This window comes from Mercenaria mercenaria, chromosome 1 (assembly GCF_021730395.1).
Source record: "Mercenaria mercenaria strain notata chromosome 1, MADL_Memer_1, whole genome shotgun sequence".
NCBI lineage: Eukaryota > Metazoa > Mollusca > Bivalvia > Venerida > Veneridae > Mercenaria > Mercenaria mercenaria.
Window position 1 is genome coordinate 88,847,604 of NC_069361.1, and position 22,233 is coordinate 88,869,836.

Consider the following 22,233-nt stretch of genomic DNA (forward strand, 5'->3'; position numbering starts at 1 on the left):
TAGGATATAAATATCATCTCCAGCTGTTTATATAGGTTAAAGGTCAGTAATTCAAATCCTTCTTTGTTTCATATAAAAAACGACAACTTCATGTCGTCTTTACGTATCTTTAGAGAACATCACTTTTTCCTACACCAATTTTTCATGAAAGTTCTATCACAAATTAACGAAAAAATGAAAAGAAAATAGGGGGTTGAATAGTTCCTAGTGAAATGCCAGTCAGTTGTGGTCTGCTACCCTAAAAATGGCGCATATTTGCTCTCCTCCGCGCAATAAACACCTACTTCCGGTTTCGATCTGCAAAACTTGCCATGTGGGTTGTATGAACATGAAAACCGTCTCATTTCATGCAGAATGTATTCTAGTAGCGAAAAAGTGTGATTAAAGCACTCGTTCTACACGAATTTGCGCAGAAAATGGGAAAATTAGGATCTATTTATTATGGACTTCTTTCGACTACACCACGGAAGCACATTTTCGACCGAATTACTGACCTTATTCCTTATTATAAGGACTCTCATTAGTTTTCAGATAGTGAATGAAACTGAAATTAGTTTAAGTTTGGTCTTCATTACTGTAAACAGAAATAATTTATTGATAACCCCGTATTTGTGACAGGTTGGTCTTTGGCAGTGTACATTTGATAACAATAGTGAATAATTATTTTAAGCTTCAAGTCAATAGCTTTGATAGTAACAGAGATATTTGACTTTATCAAAAATTTTAACCAATGGCGACGCCGACGCCGGGGCGAGTATAATAACTCTACTTTTTTTTCGAAAAGTTTTGCTAAAAAGGATTATTTCAACCATTGCGACATATCATACACTACTGAGTTCAATTTCAAAAGTCATTAGCCATGAAAATTGTTGTCGAATGGGAAATTCCCTTTACACTGGAAATATCATATACAACTAATTACCCTACGTTCGAGGGCCATCACACATATAACAATAGACAAGAGGAAGTAATCCGCCAACAAATCACGTAAATTATACAATAATAAGACATTCTTTTCAACAACATCCGAACGATGACTTTGAAATCTCTGTCTTATGTAAAGTAGGGCGAAAGACATAGACATATGTCTACTTTCGGTTTAATTCTGTCCTATTCCACAATTTTCAAAAGTTCTCACGTCAAGAAATGCCTTCGCTCTGCAGATCGACCTGCATACATAAGAAGTTTAATCAGTTATGTGTGGAATAACATTGCCCCCCCCCCCCCCCTCCCCCGCTTTTTTTTAAATAAGAACCCACCCTCTGTCTTTGTTAACATTTCTCGTGTAGTTTCGGTCATTAGCGCCGCCTTGGAAGTATCACTGGCTCTTTTTTCAACTCACCTCCATAAAGAGTGGGAGCCAGTGTTTACAGCCCGTGCATTACGAATGGTGCGACATGGAAGATAAACTACGAGTTGTTACACATGCATAGTACCATGAATACCGTCTCGGTAGCCTAAAGATAGAACGCCAAGGTCATTGGTTCGCTCTTTGGCCTTGTCATAAAAATGCTAGTAGCTTCCTCGCTAGGCACTCAGCATCAAGAGGATAGGTCAAGGACTTGTCAGCGTGTGACTGGGTGGTGTATCATGTCACGTGTCTACGGCGTGATATTCTAACGCTTGACGTCACTGTGCTCACTGCTACAAGTAGACAAGTAGACTCCGTCGTTTATATGACCGAACAATTGTTGAAAAAGACGCTACTGAAAACGAACACACACGCGCGCGCGCGCGAGCGCACACGCACACACAAACACAAACACACACTATACATAGTACCACTTTGCCTAGTCCAACTCATGATGTGATTATCGCTTTCAATTTCATCACGTCCCAAATTTGCTGTAATTAGATATATATCTTGCTAACATGTAGATGAGTGTTTTAGGTTAGTCTCTATACGAGCTGAACTTTTAGATATATGCATGAACATACTGGATTTAGCAGTGTAAAATAATAGCGGACTCGGTTTAAATGAATCTGTTCATGACAGGTAATGGAAAGTGCAACACCCTTCACACCAACCCCACCTCCACCAGACTTAAGCTGAATTTTATTACACACATATTTAAAAGACTCCATAACACTTAAGGGCAAGAAAATTCAACACTGAATCCAAACACGGAAATAATTTTATGCCTGTCACAAGTCATAAAAAAGGTTGTTGTGACAGATAATAAATAATGGATATTGCACGAGTGTCTTCATATTTAATATATTCAACGAGTCGCTGCGAGGCTCTGCAAAGCATTTTATCAATTTTATTCAACGAGTTTGATAAATTCAATGAGGAAAGACACAAAAAATATTCTTTTTATCAAATGTTAGTTTTCCCTGCTGAAATATAAAAAATTCCTTCTTTGTTTACTTATTTTAGAACAAATTGATTCGACTAACGTTCCTTCGAATGAGGTAAAATCAAAGCTTTATTACACTATTTTTATACAAAAATTATGTAATGACTTTATTTCACTCCCACGACGTCAAACATTTGATAAAATCTAAAAGATGTTTCGTAGTCGGAGTCGTAAAAGCAGTCGTAGTCGTAGTAGTCGGCGTCGTAGTAGAAGTCGTAGTCGTAGTAGTCGTGGTTGTCATCGCCGTAGTCATGACGCATCATAGTCGAAAATAATTTTAACAGCAATTCCATCTTGCATGGGGCCTAGAAGAAGAACAAAACAAGATAAATCAATGTTCGAAATACGACGTCCGAAGAAAAATATGTAGGAATACGACATTTGACAGAAAGTAAGTAAGAATGTAAATAGACGAGGTGGGACATTCATTATTACATTATTACGAACCTGACTCCTTATCTCCATGATTATTTTTAAAATACTGCAATAAATTTTAAGTCTCTAAAATAGCACACTTGTATTTGATGGCCTTAATCGTACAACTGTTTAAAATATGATAGAATTTCCTTCAGATATGTAGGGTTCTAATCATTCATTATTTTGTACATGATAATAACTTTTTTAAAAAGCACATGGAAATGTTAATCAGTAATCTTAGAAAATATATAAGCAAGTGATGCATCAAGTTCTTTGTCTAGAACAAGTATTGCATTCTCTCGTAGAATCTTAACAGTTTATTCTCCAATGAAGTTTTAAGTTTCCAGTAGTCGGGATGTGGTAAGTAGTCGAGATGTGGTAAAATCTTTGCATTAGAGAAAGGATTGTCTGGTTGGTCGTGCAGAATCAGCAGAACTAAAGCAGTTTTACTTATTACCTGAGCAAAGACTGCGGTTGATCAGCTTCTTCTTAGGTGGGATTAATTATATCAGCGTTACAGCGGACGAAGTAGTGTCTATGTATCCATCAGAGCTGGGGTTGATAACACAAAATGTTCTGTGAAGTTATCGGAGCTGCGGACCGAACCACAGTGGTTTCTGTGTAGCTATCAGAGCTGCGGACCGAAACACAGTAGTTTCTGTTTAGTTATCAGAGCTGCGGACCGAACCACAGTAGTTTCTGTTTAGTTATCAGAGCTGCGGACCGAACCACAGTAGTTTCTATGAATCCATCAGAGCTGGGGTTGATAACACAAAAAAGTTCTGTGAAGTTATCAGAGCTGCGGACCGAAACACAGTGGTTTCTGTGTAGCTATCAGAGATGCGAACCGAAACACAGTGGTTTCTGTGTAGCTTTCTGAGCTGCGGACCGAAACACAGTAGTTTCTGTGTAGCTATCAGAGCTGTGGACCGAACCACAGTGGTTTCTGTGTAGTTATCAGAGCTGCGGACGGAAACACAGAAGTTTCTGTGTAGCTGACAGAACAGTCTTTGTTCAGACCCAGTGTTTTGTTCACAGAAGATAACTCCTGAGGCTATTCATATTTTGTATAATTATGTCCCTTTTCTTCTCAAAACCCTGGGTCGGTAAAAGGGCTAAGAGAGATCGGCCATAATATATAAGGGAAATGAAAACAAAATTTTAAAAGCCTTATCTAGTCGGTAGCCAGACTACAAACAGAGCTGTGGGCCGAAACACAGTAGTTTCTGTGTACCTATCAGTGCTGCGGTTGGGAACACAAATTTCCATGAAGTTGTCAGGGCTGCGGACGGAAACACAGAAGTTTATGTGTAGCTATCAGAACTGCGGTTGGAAACAAATTTCCGTGTAGTTGTCAGGGCTGCGGACGGAAACACAGAAGTTTCCGTGTAGTTGTCAGGGATGCGGACGGAAACACAGAAGTTTCTGTGTAGCTATCAGAGCTGCGGTTGGAAACACAAATTTTCCGTGTAGTTGCCAGGGCTGCTAACGGAATCACAGAAGTTTCTGTGTAGCTATCAGATCTGTAATTGGAAACAAATTTCCGTGTAGCTGTCAATTCTGCTTTCGGAATCACAGAAGTTTCTCTGTAGCTATCAGATCTGCGGTTGGAAACAACTTTCCGTGTAGTTGTCAGGGCTGCGGACGGAAACACAGAAGTTTCTGTGTAGCTATCAGAGCTGCGGTTGGAAACATAAATTTCCGTGTAGTTGTCAGGGCTGCTAACGGAATCACAGAAGTTTCTGTGTAGCTATCAGAGCTGCGGTTGGAAACAAATTTCCGTGTAGTTGTCAGGGCTGCTAACGGAAACACAGAAGTTTATGTGTAGCTATCAGAGCTGCGGTTGGAAACAAATTTCCGTGTAGCTGTCAGGGCTGCGGACGGAAACACAGAAGTTTCTGTGTAGCTATCAGATCTGTGGTTGGAAACAAAAATTTCCGTGTAGCTGTCAGTGCTGCGGACGGAAACACAAAAGCTTCTGTGTAGTTCTCAAAGCCGTATATGGTTACGGAATGGTCGTGTTGGGGAATAGTTCTAGCACATGTGCATGTAAAATGGTAGTTGTAACAGCATAAATTAAGAAAATTATTATATTCAATATATATTATCAAATGTCGAATACATGTTCATCTTGTCTTGAACAGCCGAAGGTATGACTGAATATATATATCCGAACCTGTTTTAAAGCAGTACAATCCCTCCACCATATCAATCTGATTATGTAAACATATATTTTATAAATGTATCAACGATTTCTTCAATACAACTTTGGTTAAAACCATATAGATATTGCTATTTTCTTGTGTGTTATATATCTATTAACAACAGCCAAGTATAAGTTTGTGATTGACACAGCAACATGCTCCAGTAGTAATTATATAATTATGTTGGAAGCACGGGTAACTGCGGCGCTATTTAATTGGACAGATAATAACCCTGATATATTTTCAAATAATGTTACAGGATAGTTTTACAGGTTACTGATATACACGTGTAAAACTGATAACATATAGAAAAAAAGAACACGAAATTAAAGCACAACCTTCCTGTATACTAAATTACAATGTACCTATATAGATTTCATATAAAATATTCTTGATTCGGATTTTTGTAAATAAGAATGTTTTTCATTCATTCGTCATACATCAGGTCCATGCGGGTACATATTTTCATTCATTTGCCATGGTTCAGCTTCATGCGAAGAAGAATTCTGTTCGCCACGCAAACATGGCTTAATCCTTGCTACACTTGATCATCACTTTCATGCATTCTTTAGTCTCTGCTTTTTTAAAGGCCTCATTAACCTGATCTAGGGCAAACACGTGAGTAACCAAAGGCTTTAAGTTAACCTGACCTGAAATTGAAACAGATATATAGAGAAATAGAAGTGAACTATAAAAACAACAAGTGGCAATACAGAAGTCCCCTACCGGTTAAACAATAATTTTACTTGACCTTCAATAATGACCTTGACCGACAACCATGGGCCATGTGCGCGACACACAGTCTAATCATGGAGAACATTTCTGTGTAGTAAAAAAATCTTCAATGCAATTAAAAGTAATGGAGTAGAAACAAATTTTTACATGACCTTGACCTTTAACCGAAAAGCATAGATTATGCGCTGACACTTGTCTCGTCATGGGGAACAGTTTGTGTGTAGCACTAAGATAATCTATGCAAATAAAACTTATGGAGCAGAAACAATTTTACTTGACGTTAGATATGACCTTGACATTTGGCCTACAAGCATATGTCATGTACGTGCATAATCTACATATTGCCTTCTATTCATATACCAAGTTTCATGAAGCTAGGTTGAATACTATACTGAGTTATCGCAGGATCCAGATTTGGACGGAGGGCATTCTTATAGTCACCTTCGGTGTTCTACCGGTAGGGGACTAATAAATAATGAATTACAGCAATGGTATCAGAACAGGGGCGCTCCTTGAAAGACGGCAAATTTTCTAAAAGAATTAGTGTACATGATATCAGGTATATATTCTCAGAAAAAAATCAGAAAATTTCATATCACAAAAAGAAAAGCTTGTTTAGCTGAAAATTGAACAGTATATAAAACATGTATATTAGGCCTACTCTACAAATCAATTGTCATTTTAAGGACTGCATAAAGGGTTCACACTTTTGGACAGTTCAATGCCTTTAAAAACTTACTATTTTCAAAGAACTGTTACATATCTTCTGTTTGATGCATTTGCAATAAAGTTCCAGTGCTGAAGTTCCACATAACTAGGTAGAACGTAGATTTCAGCAATTGTTTATTTCTGTTGCTTTACAAATGCGTCAACATTAAATCGCCTCTATTGACACGGTGAGGATGCGTACACCGGATATTGCCATTAAGTGATAAGGTATTTTACGAAAACGTTATTATTTTTCGTCAACAAGGTAAGTAAAACCCCGATTTACTATTGTATTATACAACTACAGAAGAAAAGAGCATTAGATTTAATAACTAGATACTGTGTATATGCTCTCACAAGCGTAAAATGAGTCAATCTTAAGTAGAAATGCTAAAATTTGTGATAAAATGACAAGTTTATCATTTGATAAATGCATGCCGTAAACACATGTCCCGATACCATAACCTGTATGCATTGTAGGGAAAATCTGAATCGTACGATTTATTTAGTTACATACAAAGAAAAAATGTGCAAAATTTTAGCTTTGTAAATGTTCAAATCACGGAGAAATCGGTGATAAATGAGCGTCGGTGGTGTACTGTGTATTGACTTTTCATAGTAATATTTGTACTGTGTATTGCAGTTTGGTGTACTGAGTATTGATATTGAAAACCGTGCATATTCTCAGCATTTATGGTCATATGATAGAAAAGGCATGTAATTCCATTGGCCCAATTGACGATAAGTGTGGAAAAGGTCTCACCTTATAAGAAGAGCAAACATGAAAATATGTTACCCTTTTGCCTTCATACTACAAAGAGACATAAACCTTGGTCAGTAGACGACCTTTATCGATTATGGTGTCGATAGTTCAAAGGTCAAGGTCGTAGGGGCTTTGAACTTTTAAAGTGGTTTCTCCTCAATAACCTTAGACTCATTTGACGAAGAACCTTCGAACTAGTTTCACATGAAATTTTCTTAAAATAATGTAGTCAAAGCTATTTTTATTGCTTTAAATGCATTGTTCTGAGAGGTAATTAGCTCACCACTTGCTTCATACGAAACAAAATGGGTGTCATATGCACTGAGCAATTTTGTTTTAAAGGTAGGAGGAAACAGTGCCATGTGTTCTTCTTGAAATATATTTTGCACACTTAATTTGCAAGATAAATGTCATTTCTATGCAAACAGTTCGTTATCACTTTTATGTGATCAACTTCCCTGTTGACCAAAATAGTATATTTATTGTCAAGGTCAACTTCGAACTCTAACAAACGATCGGGAACTGACTTGAAGATCATTCCAATTTTTTTTAAATGTATTCAAACTGTTGAATGTAAAAATGTTTATGATCTTTGGTTTGAACATATTTATTCCCAACAATATACATAACTATATTTTTATACTAACATTACAAGTACAGTTGGAAGGATTGGAACGAAAGACAAATCTTATAGAGTTCTTCTGCTATCTTATTATGATCTTTGCTATCTTATGAATTTGTGTTTGTTTAATAAATATTTCAATGTACATGACTATTTGTTCTTTATCAAAGTAAAACATGGCTTTTAGAATATTGCTTGTCAAATAATGTTTGGTAAAATAAATCTGTCACAACAGAACCTATTTCAGTATCAATCCCTAGTCTTATGTGGAAGTAATATACACTCATCACATTTATGAAGTTACTAGCTGCTTCTTTTAATGTCAATAAGTATTCGTCTGTCTTGCTTTTCTCTTTCCTCTTAATTTAGCGTCAGAAATGCGGTCTCTGTTATGCAGGCAGTTGTATAATTGTAAAATCATTGGAAGAGTTATAAGCCTGCTCTTCAAAACAACTTGAGGTCTTCACTATACCTCATATTAACCAAGCTGTCGATGAAAACATTTTGCGACGTCAAGAAATATAGGAAACTATAAAATCAGTTAAAGAAAACTTTCTTGGCAAACGAACTGATTAAAGGCTATTTATTCATCCATCTATTTTGTCACATTTTTTCATAGACTGTATAACAATACTCTCCGAAAACCTTGTCTGTCCATGGAATTGCACTCTGTGTAACATTGAAAGTTCCATGTATAACGTCGTGTATGGGTCTCTAGATTATATTTTTGTACTGGTAGCATTGTGTAAATGTTGAGTTCTGCTAGATGGCGTGGTAGGTAGCATACATTTCCACTGCCGTCAGTGTACAGGCTCCTCACCATTTGCCCAAATCAAAGGTTTCTTTCTGTTGCAAACTGGTTCCTTTTGTAAGCAGGTTCCTTTTTGAAACATGTATGTTAATATTTTCTGAATCAACAGTATTTTTTTCTGCTTTTTCTCGCAAATGTCTGGTGCTATCTTGTAATTTACTTTTTTTGTGGTTTTGGTCGTTAGCGTACTGTGTAATCTTCACGTCATTTGGGTGGTGTTCAACAAAATGACATACAATGGCCTTAAATTCGTTCGTCGAGCCAGCCATAAACACACATAAACAAGTTGAATCTGCAACGAAAAAAATCACAATATACTATTTATTAGTAGGGCCGGGCTTTCTGCAAGATATTGGGAATAAGTCTTAGTGGCATCCCAATGCAAAATTTTAAAAGATACCTTTAACTGTTTTTTAGATAATTCGTGTAATATCAACTTAAACAATGCTCAATGGAAGAATAGAATATATATATACATTTACAACTGGTAAGCATAACAAAAACTATTGCCCACTGTTGCACTATTTTGACTGTGGGTTACATTTAGAGCTTATTACATGAATTACGACAGAGTAAACGCTATAAATATCAACGTAAAACATCACGTATCTTCAGGGCTAAACAAATTACTGTTTTGTACTTTGAAAAGGAAATGATAATGTACATTTTGTACGATTTATTCTTTAAAACTCAGCGATAATTTAAACAATACACAGTACAGTAAAATGTGATACAGGTCAATACACAGTACATATATTTACAATACACAGTACACCATCGACGCTCATTTATTATCGATTTCTCCGTCATTTGAACATTTACAAAGCTGAAATTTTCCACATGTTTTCTTTGTATGTAACTAAATAAATCGTACGATTCAGAATTTTTATTACAAGACAATAAGTGACGCTATCGAGAGAAATGTGTCCCCGACCTGCATTTATCAGATGATAAAGTTGCCATTTTATCACAAATTTTAGCGTTCCTTCATAAGATTGACTCATTTTACGCTTGTGAGAGCATATACATAGTATCTAGTTATTAAATGTAATGCTCTTTTCTTCTATAATAGTATAATACAATAGTAAATAGGTGTTTTACTTACCTTGTTGACGAAAAATAAACACGTTTTCGGAAAATACCTTATCACTAAATGGCAATATCCGGTGTACGCATCCTCACCGTGATTGATGTATGCACGTATTGAGTGTACTATATGCCAACCTTTACAAATGACAATTCATTTTAAAGGGGGACAACTTTTTGAGAATATTTCTAGTATTAAGTCATTCGGTACGGTAGGACATGAAATGGGCAGGTAGACTGTTGTTAAAAATGTTGTTTGCTTACCATATTTTTCTGTGTTTTTATAATAAACTCCTAAACCTAAAATGACCCACACATTTGCTTTGAATTCAACATTCAGAAATTATAGTTGCAAGGACAATCGTCCGAACGTATGATAGAATACCCTAAGAGTATTGTCTAATACAGCAGCATATTAAACTAAACAGGAAGTGTGTAGTTAGAGTCGATACATGAGGATACTATCCGGCATGTGGCGCGGGAGAGAGGTGTATGCGGATTTACCAAGGAGCTCGCTCGTGCCTGAAAAATGTCCGGAGCGTCTTCCTCCACCATTAAAAAGGGAAAATCACCATATGACATAGACTGTGCTGGAGTGATTTTTCCTCTTATACCCCTCCCTCCCCCCTCCACCCTAAAAAATAAAGAGGTGTATAGATCTATATCTGAAGGACACACATATTGAAGAGTTTTACATTTAACTGTCAGTTGTCAGAGAGGTCATCTCGCAAAAATATAATTATGATGAATTGTTTGCTTCAATTCTAAAATCAGCACAAAGTTTGTTTTCTGACAACTAAGTCTGTGTATATCAGACCACACATGGCAACCATTACGCTACCTTACCTGAAGCAACCATAGCACGTGCTATAGGATAGCAGTGAGCATTCACCGCTACTCCACGAATGTCAACTTCCCTGAAGCCCGCATTTACTATTGGTAGCGAAACGACATTTTCCCTCAACCCACTTATTGTCACATTTCCTCCATTACGTGTTGCCTAAAATCCAAATCATATTTTACCATTCAAAACATAAGGGTGCATCCGGCTTGTAACTTATTTTAATATGTGCAAGTATTTATAAATGATTTCGATTATTGTGTTTTCAGTGACGTATAAACTTGAATGTAAACAATCAACACTAGTAATGATCCCAAACGGGAACTTGTATTATTTAATCCGAAAATATCCCGAAGTGTCTAGTTGTTCGGATTTAATTCGATAATGGCATCGTTCATTATCAGTATTCCTAGATATGTCAACAAAACTATTCTGAGTATTAGTGACATATAAGGCCAAAGATACAACAAATTGTCTGTTTTACGCTGCATTTAGTTGTAATTTAAGTAACTTTTGGACTTTCATTTAACTTCACCTTTGTTGATATCCGACATGTATTTACTTTCAGTTTCACGTTTACTTGTTTGAAGTATCTACTCAGTGACTTACAAATATAGCCGTTTGTATGCTGCTCTGCACTCCAGTGCTGTCTATAGATATTTCAGGTTTTCCACCGAATGCATCAATAACTATCTTAGCCACTTCTTTTGGATCCTTTGATGTAACATTCAGCACGAAATCTGCCCCAACTGTTTCAGCGATGTTCAGACGAAATTCATGTTTACCTGTCAAAACAAGTCCTGTCAGTATTACCTTCTGTGTCTGAACACACATAAACACACGTACGCACGCATGCACGCACAAACAAAACTGTCGGTCAGGCAATTTATCTGTAGCATTATAATACGACAGTGGTTCCTACAGATATATTATGAATACGGGGGTGAGATATATTATGAATACGGGGGTGAAAGGCATTGGCAGAACTAAAACAAGCTGTATCTTTTATGTGTCTTAAATGTTTATGAACAAGTGACCTTAAATGCTGCAGCATTTATAGAGCCACAGTAAAGCCCTTAGGACGCACTGGTCGAGTGGGCTCAGACGCTTTAAGCGGGAGTAAAGTCCCCAAATTTGATTCCTGTTTACTTCCATTGCGTTGTGTCCTTGGGGAAGGCACTCAAGTTTTCGCGATTACCTCAGTCGACCTAGCTGTAAATGGGTACCAGCAAACAGCTTGGAGTAAGGTTAAATTGATTTTAAACTGTTCTTAAAATAGGGTCGCTTAAAAGTTCTATAGAGCTTGTTTTGTTTCACTAAGCGACGGTAAAGAAAAAATAAATTTACCTTTACCTTTACCATAGCTATATAACTGCACTTTTTAAACCTGGGATGTTTTCATTATTTTTGCAGACTACTTTTGCTTTTAAAGTGTTCTTTATGTGGATACATTTGTATATACCATTATTAAGAAGAATGACAAACTGTCACAATATATGCACTTTATAATATACATGTATTACTCTTGACTTTTAACAATTAGTGTTTTACTGATTGAGCAGATTTCTAGTAGTTGTCAACGTTTTCAATTTCGACGTATTCGAGAACCATACTCCCAGAATAACAAAGACTATCTATTTGCTTGTTGAACTTGACCAAGATGATATGCAAACATTCAAACTAAGTTCGGCGAATGATGGATAAAAACTACTAAAATTATTAGTGAACACTGAATTTTTGCAATTTCAAATAATTCCAAGGCCATAACTAAACGTTACTGGGAATGTCTGGCTGGTAATCGAACTGAGAATTATATTATATAAACATTGTGACCAAAAATGGTTAACACACTGGATACGAAATATTCATGTTAGAGAGCGGACACTGTCAATTTTTGCAATTTCTAGTAATTCACGGATCGTAACTCCAGAGTCTTTAGGACAATTCAGTTGGTTATCGAACTTGATCGAGAAATTATAGCTATAAGTTTGAAGGAATCATCTTGAACAATCTGGTTGGTTATCGAACTCGGCCGAGATATTATGCCCAAATAGACTGTGACAAAGTATTGTGAACATTGGTTAAGGACTACCCAAGTTGGAGCTGCCTGTCCACTGCCCGCTGACCGCAGTTGATATAATACGTTCGGTTTCACATGCGTATAAAAATGAAAGCATTTGCTAAATGTCGAAAACAAATCATATAAAGCTAGGAATCTATACATATCTTTTAAATTTTGCTAAGTAACAAAGAACTTATACAAACTGTTTATACCGTTTATAACTAAATGTAAACATTGTTTATGCTACTTAGTTTAGCAAAAAGTTATGTTAAAATTTATAATAGGCCTGCATCTCTGTGCAAAACAATCACTGTTAACATATTTCGAATATGTTGTATTATAGATTTATTGTAACATAAACTTGATCTGCAAGTCCTGGATTACACGAGGCGCTGGTTCAAATCCACGAGAGCTGAATGTATCTTTGAAGATCATGGTACCGTTTTGATGACCCTTTTTATTGTATATTTATCGATTAGTCATTTTGTTGCTTTCACTAGTATCGGTGAGAACCACATTACATTAAGTATTATATATCACTTTTAAATATTACTAAATGCCAATCTTTATATTGGATTGAAAATCTTCAAGAAGACATCTCGGTAGAACACTCAAACAACAAAAATGTCGTGTATACAACATAAAACAACAAAATGTTGCTTGTACCAAAATATTTTTGCAATGGGAGGTTTTAGAAGTAGCAGATAAAAATCTTAAATTATACTATAAATTTATGTATATGCCAAATCAATAAACATCACGTAAAGAGTTCGTTTTGTACAGGAATTACATTTTCATGCGCGGCTACGATTTTGTTGTCACTATAAACTGGCACTGTACCTTCAATAACTTTTTAACAAACAAATATAAACATGTAAGACCAAAAGTCGAGTGAAGATAAATTATATGGCCACCAACTGGGCGTTATCGTTTGAAAATTCGTATATAATAAACACATTTACCACTGCAAAATGTGTCCTCTGTTAGGTCAAAAAGTAAACAAATTACGCCATTTTGAACTGCAACCAGCATTTTTCTCACCTAAAAACAGCAAAATACAAAATACGTCCACACCCCTGATATTCATAACGTGTAGATAGAACATATTACCTGTAATTCCGACTTGTGTAGCGCCACTCGCTTTTGCCGTCAGAACGGTCAAGACACCAAGAGGTCCTAACGTAAAAAACTCATATAATTATTCAAAGTCGTGCTCCGTTATACCTGTTTAGAATTCCATCAGATATTCTCTTTGTAAACAGATGAACAATATATATTTTTATGAATATTAAAGCAGTGGCTTCAAAGCTCGCTTAAGTAACCGTCGCACCTCCTCGTAAGACACCAGAACTGCTCTCACTTCCTTCCCCACACCCCACACACACACCACCACCACACACACGCACACGCACGCTCAGACGCACACCTATGAAACCTGGCATTGTGCTCACGAAATCTTTTCAGCCTCAGCTGAAAATGAAACTTATTTGACTACGCGTGTAAAATTAAATGTTAAGTTAATGATTATTTTCAAGAGGCTATTCAGTACTGATGGTCAGTTTCAACTAGAATTTAATTTTTAAGTTCTCGTAAAACTTCCTATCAAAATTTCAATCTCAAACTCAGCTGACACAGAAATCAATGGTTTCTGAAAATAGGGCCTGGTTCGAGAGTGATTTAAACTAAAGGTGGCATTTTCATCACATACAGGTCGAAACGAAATTAGCTTAAGTGAATCAAAGATAAGAACATGTATTTTACATTCACTCACTTTATTATCAAAATATGTCGAAAAGTATTTGCATACTATCCTAAACAATACAAGGCTTATTTTCTCAATTGTGTATACAAGCAAAATCGACACTCTGAATTAATTAAGTTCGTTAAAATGAAATTCAGTTCAACCTTTCTTTTATAAAAACACTTTGAAAGATGTTTTCTTACCGTCACCAAGAACAAGGACTTTACTGCCTAGACACACACCAGCTCGGCGACAGGAATGGATAGCAATGCTCAGAGGTTCCATCAAAGCTCCTTCCTCGGTACTCACGTGATCTGGTAGCCTAAAACAGTCATCACAACGGAAGGTTCAGTTTGCATCATACCCTTGGTCAGTTTATTGACTCACAGAAATGTGAATGCGGTGGTACCAAACTCAATGCATATGTCTTTATTTGTAATACCAGATTTTAAGTAATATTGCTATTTAACCCTTACCCTTCGAAATTTCTATAATGGATTTGTCCATCATTCAATTTGGGCAGTACCATTTATTATCCGAAGGAGTGTTCACTGAAAATTTACTGGCTGAATAACGAACAGTGCAGACCATGATCAGACTGCAAGGATGTGCAGGCTGATCTTGGTCTGCACTGGTCGCAAAGGCAGAATCACTTGCCACCAAAAGGCTAAAGGTTAACAGCTTCAATAGTGGAAGAAGACCAACGGTAATCATCTGGACATTACTGGGGATGGATGCGAGGGTTGGTATCTACATAGGACCAACAACCATGGTTTTATAGCAAGGGGGCATTCTGAATTCAATTTGAACTCACAGCGGCAACAAGCAATTCGAAGTAAGCGACCTTTAAGATAAAGTCATACTGACAAGACGAGTAGGTCAAGTGAGATTAGGTCGTGAAAATAATGAAATGTGTTAAATTTCCCATAAAAAAAGCAATATTCCCCTATTTATTAGAATAACTTTCTGTTTGTTTATATTTAGACTGCATACCCGTTTTAGAAATAACAAGAATACAAAACTTTACTTATAACAATCAGCAGCATTGTGAACGTAGTATCGTGTCAAACACCCCCAAGTCTGCGGTGTACCACACATTCTAGCATCTTCACATAGATTGTAGTTTCCTTTCTTACAATCAGAACATGCCATGCAGCCAAATATAGACTCCAGTGCAACTTTATCACCTGTAAGTTTTAATACGTTACGTTAAATTACGTCAACTGCAGACACGTTTATAAGAGATGCAATGTTCTTGTGCATTTATGCGTTTGAAGACTTGCTTACATTATGATTATTTATCCTTTATGGAAAAGCGGCGTCTATATTTCAAAATAGTAGTTGTCTTTACTGATGCTCCTGTCTTAATACATTTATACTTTAGAGGTATGAAAAAGTCTATAAGAACTCACCTAGAAGCATGGAATGAACTCGGCAAGAGTGAGTCTGTTTATGAGACAACGCAATGTGCAATACCCACCATGCCTTTAGCACCGGCAACGAAACCAAGTGTGAATCAATAGCATCCGCAGTATGATTGAGACTGTCCGGGGGTAAGGTAATGTGCAAATACTTCTCATGCCCTTCCACCCCGCCCCGACTCCTTGAAGTCTTTGGCCTTTAAGAAAAATGATAATGCTTACCAATTTTAAGCGAGGTTACCCCTTCTCCTAGCTTGCTGACCACTCCGGCTGATTCGTGTCCTATGCCTACTGGTTCTTTGAAGTCTATGTCTCCAAAACCCCCATGTTCATATACATGGAGATCTGTACCACAAATACCGACATGCTGTATACACACTTGAACCTCTGTGTGAAAAAAATAAAACATCGATTAGCTAAATAAAACGGTAGAGCAGCAGAGCCACAATAAATGACAGTTTTGGAAGTATCTGGCCACAAAATGTAACAAAACATGCTAATTCAAAAGTGTTTAGACATGTCTGAAGTTAAACATACTTTTAGGCATAAACATCAAATATTTCGTGCAGGTCAAAAAATCCAAGATGGCATCCGTTCTTTAATTCTCTCGCAACCGTACTGTCAAATGTACGACAAAGCACAAAAGCTAGGTGTATGTTATTTATTAGCTCGGAATTTTGAGTAACTAAGTCAAAATTTCGAGTTAATATCTCGAAATTTCGAGTTACGTATCTCAAAATTTCGAGCTACTAACTACAATAGTTTACGTTGATGTATAGGTTCTGGCCAAGATAAGATACCTGGTGTATCCATCGGGTTGCCCTATAAGGTCATATGATTAAGATGAATGGGCAACGTTTGTTCATAAAAACATTTCTGTCTAAACGATATTTATTAAGTCTGGAAGGGTTTCGACCTAGTTTGAGCCTATAAGGCAAGGAAATATAGACATACCCTACATGAACGTGTAGTAATGAGTCTGACCAAGATTGAGTACCTGGATAGATCTAGATTTTGAGGAGACGTCATAGAATGTGACCGGGAAATATTCAAACTTAGAATATCAAGTTCAATCTTTTGACCATATCTAGAAGGTTTTCGACCTAGTTCGAGCCCCTACCACCTAAACATACTATACATGTAATTGTAGGTAAATATCCTGGATACAGTTTGAAATCTGGAGTAGCTCTAGATGCTATGGAGTATGTCATACATTGATATATGAGAGTATTATGTTTAAGTCGCATCATGTTGGGTAAAATATTTGGATGTGTAGATAGATGATTCCACTTCTAAGAGTCAGAAGTCGTCCATTACATTTTCGGCCTTTGACAGACGGACAAACGCTCAAATATTTCGGATAAAAGGACAAGATACGAAGTCAAAATTTCGTGTTATCAACTAGAAATTTCGAGTTACTTAACTCAAATTGCCCCTTATTACTAACTCGAAATTTCGACTTAGTACCACGAAATTTCGAGTTAATTAATAAAACGGTCCTTGCACTAATGCTCTTCCGTAAAAATGCTTAAGTTTCAACGATGCAGTAAAATTCTGACAAGTTTCAGTTGCCGTGTTGAATATATGCAACATTATGTAAAGCTTACCTAAATGAAATACAAAAAGGGTTCATTCAATTTAGGTTATCATATATCATATCACGCGAGTAGCCTATGTGACGAACTGTTGTTACTCAATGAATTACTTAAAAACAAGTAATGGCAATCTTTTCTCTTCAACCCTCAATGCGTATTTTCGATACTGTTAAATGATAACATTTTCAATCATGAAAAAGTGAACAGTTGAAAATGATGCTTTATTGTTTTTTTTCTTTTTATTTCAAACTGATGTTATAAGATGTAAACATTAACAGCTGTTTAAAAATTAAAAAAAAAAATATGCTTTTGGGCATGACGTGACACAATTATGCCTCTATTACCGTGCAGGATCAGAGATTTATATATTATTTTTCTTGTCCTAGAGCCTTTACGACGGAAAGGCACTGAATTCTTGTTGAGAATGAGCCAGATTCCACCACCAGCATGTAACGCTAGCCTTTCAGAATTAGTCACGATAATAATATATTTTCCATAGTTTAGAGGGGAAGGTATGATGTTGAAACATTTCCCTCTGTTAGTCATAAATATAACTATGATAAATTTATCATTATAAAATCAGGGAAAAACATGAACAAAAAAATCTTACGCCCTGGTCCTGGTTCGGGAATGTGGAGACTTTCCTAAAGATATAAAGATATATGCATTTATATAATTAAAATACAAACTGAAAATTCATTTATTTTGTTTTGAGAGTTAACTTATTTTTATACATAAATTTTTGCCGAGCTCAAACTTGAATTAATTGAAACATTTCGATTTACAAGTCTGATTTACGATTAAATAATTAAATAAAAGACTATGACTCTAGATGTGTGAAGAAATTTCTTACCAAACGTAGATCTTTCTTTTTATAAAGTATGGCTGTCAAATTTCCATCGGCCATTTTTATTTCCAAAATACACAGCAGTCACTACTTATTACGAATCTTACTTAATATACATCTAAAAATAAATAGACCATAAAACAACCTTGTACTAGTATGGTGGCTGATTTCTGCCATTTCGTTATTTCGTTCTGTCGCAGAGACACGACAAAACGTCGCCCCACCGAACTTTGCCCCGCCAAACTGTATTTCATGCTTGCTTTAGTGAGATAGATTGTTGCGAACAAACACAAGATCTCTTCCTGAAAGGTCAATGCCACATTTGGCAGAGAGGGTTTGGCGGACGTTCGACGGGATGACGTTTAGAAAGGTGACATTTTTTTTTTTGGGCTGGGGTCGGGGGCGCGTTTGACGGGGCGACGTTCGGCGGGGCAACATTGGGCGAGGCGACATTTGTATGGGAGACGTGTGGCGGAACGCCATTACGACGTCTGTTTCACATAATTACGACATCTTTCGCGTAGATATTTGATTTTTTTTTTCATATTAACAAGATCTGTTCTCATTTTATGTCAAGATCTTTCCTCGTTCTTTCGAGATAATTATCTCGTTATTACGAGAGCTTTATATGTGATAACGAGATATTTTTTCGTAATAACGATAAAGTTTTCTCGTAAAATTACGAAACAATATGTATCCATTCGACACAAATCGGGTTCCGTACCAAAAGGATTTAATTACTAAAAACAATATATGCTTATAATTACCAGATGCGACATATTTCACGATTATGCACGTCGCCTTTAGATCCGACAGATTTATAACTTTTCAACCATAAATTGTTTGCTGCAATTGTGAGATTAATTGCGTAAGTGCACATTTAACTATTTACAATACATGTATTAGGGTTAAATTATTTTGTTAAACTCCATCAGTCGTAATTCTTGTTAATTTATTTGATCTCGCACATGAATGGTTACATGCTATAGTTGAAGTTAAAAAGCATTTATAAATTGTAAATAATTTCTATAGCAATTACAATACCCTATTAGCCATATTTTGATGATTAAGCATTTATTTTTTGCATTAGTTTTGTTAGGGAGAAATATTTAATTTAAAAGAAAAAACATTTTTCAATATGGCGGATAGGCTATCCGCTGAAAAAAAAAGTCATTCGTACATCCTTAAAAAAACGCTGACCTGATATTACAAGAAGTGCTCAGTGACAGTGACTGCTTAGCGAAATTCCTGAATTAGTTTATGATATTGAGTTGAAATAACGCTCCAACGAAAAAAAATAGACAAAAATACATTAAGCGTTATTATTATATTTCAACCTTTTCACTGTGTTCAAATACCACAAACGTTTCAACTTGAATTCCGTTCTTTCAAAGAATATTATTTTAAGCTTCACACTGGGCTGAGTATGATTACCGAAGCTGTATTTCATTGCAACTGTCCATAAAACTTCTGTGACATTAGAAATGTATCTAGACGTTTAGAGCTTATCTTTACCCTAATGAGGCACTCCTCTGTACTGAACGCTTCCGTAGAGTTACTCTATTACAAACCGAGTTATGTAAATACTGATAATATAATAAATGTGTAATACCAGATTAATAATATTATCGTTATACAGCGTTGAAATGATGTGCATATATAAAAAACCCAATTGCGACCCTACCTAGTTTGTCGCCAAAAATTCGAATGAATCGTATGTATCTTAATCCGTATCAATGTTTATTATTGCTGGTATTTACTCTAAATTGAAAGATGCTAACAGATTTAATTTGTTGTATTTTGGATATTAAACACAGTTTATGTTAAATTACGAACGTAATCATAATAAACATTACTTGTAAAGTTTTTTGCAAGTATAAAACATTGTTGTTTCGCACAAACCAAATATTTTATCGAAGTTGATACATTGTTTAACTTATATAAGGATTATCCTAGCATTTTTCTATCTTTAAAATTGATAATAAATTTGAATTGATAAAACTGTGCAATTATGTCAAGGATTATGTATTCGTAATGCTTTTTTAAACAATCCTGCTTAATATGTTCATCCTCCGTTAGCATATCATATACTTCTAGTTACATATTATTATTATAAGTATGTACATGTTGATATTTCCTCATTCATATGACCAAATGTTTCATTTGTATGTTACTCTATTACCATGTATATACACGTGACATGTTAAAAATGTTTAAAGATGTGTTTAGACGATGTACTTATGTATAAGTCTTAATAAAAGTCTGTTCTGTTCTTTTCTGATAAGAATAAAAGTCGTTACCGATTTCAGAAATGTTGGTTTGAAAGTTTATACTCGACTTCAATAAGTGTTAACATGATTTTTTTCTTCCTTTTTTTTAAATGCACGAGTGTGGATTTTGTATATCATGAGTTTGATTTACCCGAAACAACCATATCAAGAACTATAGAGTAACCATGAGCATTTACCGCTACTCTTTGATTTACATGAAGCATCCACGTCTAGAGCTATAGGGTAACAGTGAGCATTTACCGCTTCTCTTTGATTTACCTGAAGCAGCCATGTCAAGAGCTATAGGGTAATACCCCAGTCACACATACGGCGTGGTAAGCTACGTTAGCAACGGATAGAAACGTAGTAATCCGTATCGATCCGTATCTGAACCGTACCTTAAAGTAGTAATCCGTATCAATCCGTACCAATCCGTATCAATCCGTACGGCTCAGGTACAGATCGATACGGATTACTGCGTTTCTATCCGTTGCTAGACGTAGCTATCCACGCAGTATTGTGACTGGGGTATAACAGTGAACATTTTCTGTCAGTCCACTGATTGTAACATTTCCACTATTATGCGTTACCTATATACAATAAAAATACAAAACATTTGTTAATATAGTAAATGAATGAGAACGAGGACAACTTCTATCCGATATGTTTCAACAAAGATACTTATATCTTCTGGCAAGAGAATCAAAATGAAAACACTTCTCAGACCGAGGCGACCCGAGTCATTGAGCCACATAGCATCTCCAAACACAGCCATAGAGCCATGCATCGCAAAGTAGGCCAGCAACACAAAGAATCTGTAACGGAAAATTAAAGCAGACAGTTTCTTCTAAACAATACTTAACTGAAATTCATGTCGGTATTTTCCATGTATTTGAAAATCACGACGTCAAGAAAACAAAAGAAGGTGGATCTGACAAGGAACTTTGAATCCCGTTTGCACTAAATGAAGTACACACAATAACTAACAATTATCTAGAACACCTATTAACTGTAACATATGCTTACTTTTAGTAAAAGCAAAAGTATTCAAGTCCTTATAACCGTTCTGATGTAGATTTCTATATTTAGAAACTTACTAAAAGAAGTGCACGCTAGAACCGACAAAATATCAACAACAACTATTACTTGTAACCTATGCTTATTCCCGTTACTCAATACTTAAACATACTTTACTAGTGCGGTTCCAAAACACACAAAGTGCTTATCACTATTTGTGTGTGGAAGAAATCAGCACAGTACGCTTAGCCGTGATCGTATAGTGGTTAGTACTTCGCGATGTGGCCGCGACAACCCAGGTTCAAATCCTGGTCACGGCATGCCTGTGATCGTCGCAGTATCGGCACTGCTGAGCACATTTTTGTTCTGTTTTGTACACAAACAGACCGTGAATTTTAACTACGATTTATATTTAAGAACGTGGTTACAGATTGTCACTGTTTCGGCATTCCTGAGCAATTATTTCCTTTGCAAAATGAAAGCTGGTTTTTTCCCTAACAGGAATAAGAACTCTACTATTACTTTCCAATCATTTAGTGAGAATACATTTGTGTATTACCGCTGTTATTATAGGATTATATGAGATATTTTCATGAGTAAGATGTGTACCGTCTATAGTTTCATTTAGCTAAAATCACTGGACGAGTGTAAGTAAGTACATGTCTTCTCTTTACTTATAAATAAACCAAAACAAAACACAAACTAAATTTTGCCCTTGTAGCTGTGCGCTGTC

The 22,233-nt window shown here is 36.0% G+C and overlaps 1 protein-coding gene across 2 annotated transcripts; it reads right to left on the reverse strand.

The window, feature by feature from the left end:
* Positions 1-5,307: 5,307 nt before the first annotated feature.
* Positions 5,308-21,297, reverse strand: LOC123531206 (sorbitol dehydrogenase-like). Of its 2 annotated transcripts, none has more exons than XM_045312002.2 (9): positions 21,210-21,297; positions 17,977-18,010; positions 15,994-16,158; positions 15,378-15,537; positions 14,554-14,672; positions 13,720-13,785; positions 11,157-11,332; positions 10,553-10,706; positions 5,308-5,631 (listed from the first exon to the last, which is right to left on the reverse strand). In XM_045312002.2, the coding sequence occupies exons 1-9, from the start codon at positions 21,264-21,266 to the stop codon at positions 5,510-5,512; spliced, it is 1,053 nt and encodes a 350-aa protein (XP_045167937.2). In that variant the 5' UTR covers positions 21,267-21,297; the 3' UTR covers positions 5,308-5,509. The 2 variants fall into 2 exon arrangements, with proteins under 2 accessions (XP_045167937.2, XP_045167944.2); XM_045312009.2 differs by lacking the exon at positions 21,210-21,297 and adding an exon at positions 18,220-18,407.
* Positions 21,298-22,233: the final 936 nt, after the last annotated feature.

Coding starts and splice junctions, on each gene's coding strand:
- LOC123531206 (XM_045312002.2), bottom strand. CDS start 21,266: ATGGCTCTATGGCTGTGTTTGGAGATGCTATGTGGCTCAATGACTCGG. Junction 11,333..13,719: donor TACACAAGTCGGAATTACAG/GTAATATGTTCT, acceptor TTGTTTTGACAG/GTAAACATGAATTTCGTCTG. Junction 5,632..10,552: donor ACGTGCTATGGTTGCTTCAG/GTAAGGTAGCGT, acceptor TTTCAATTTCAG/GTCAGGTTAACTTAAAGCCT.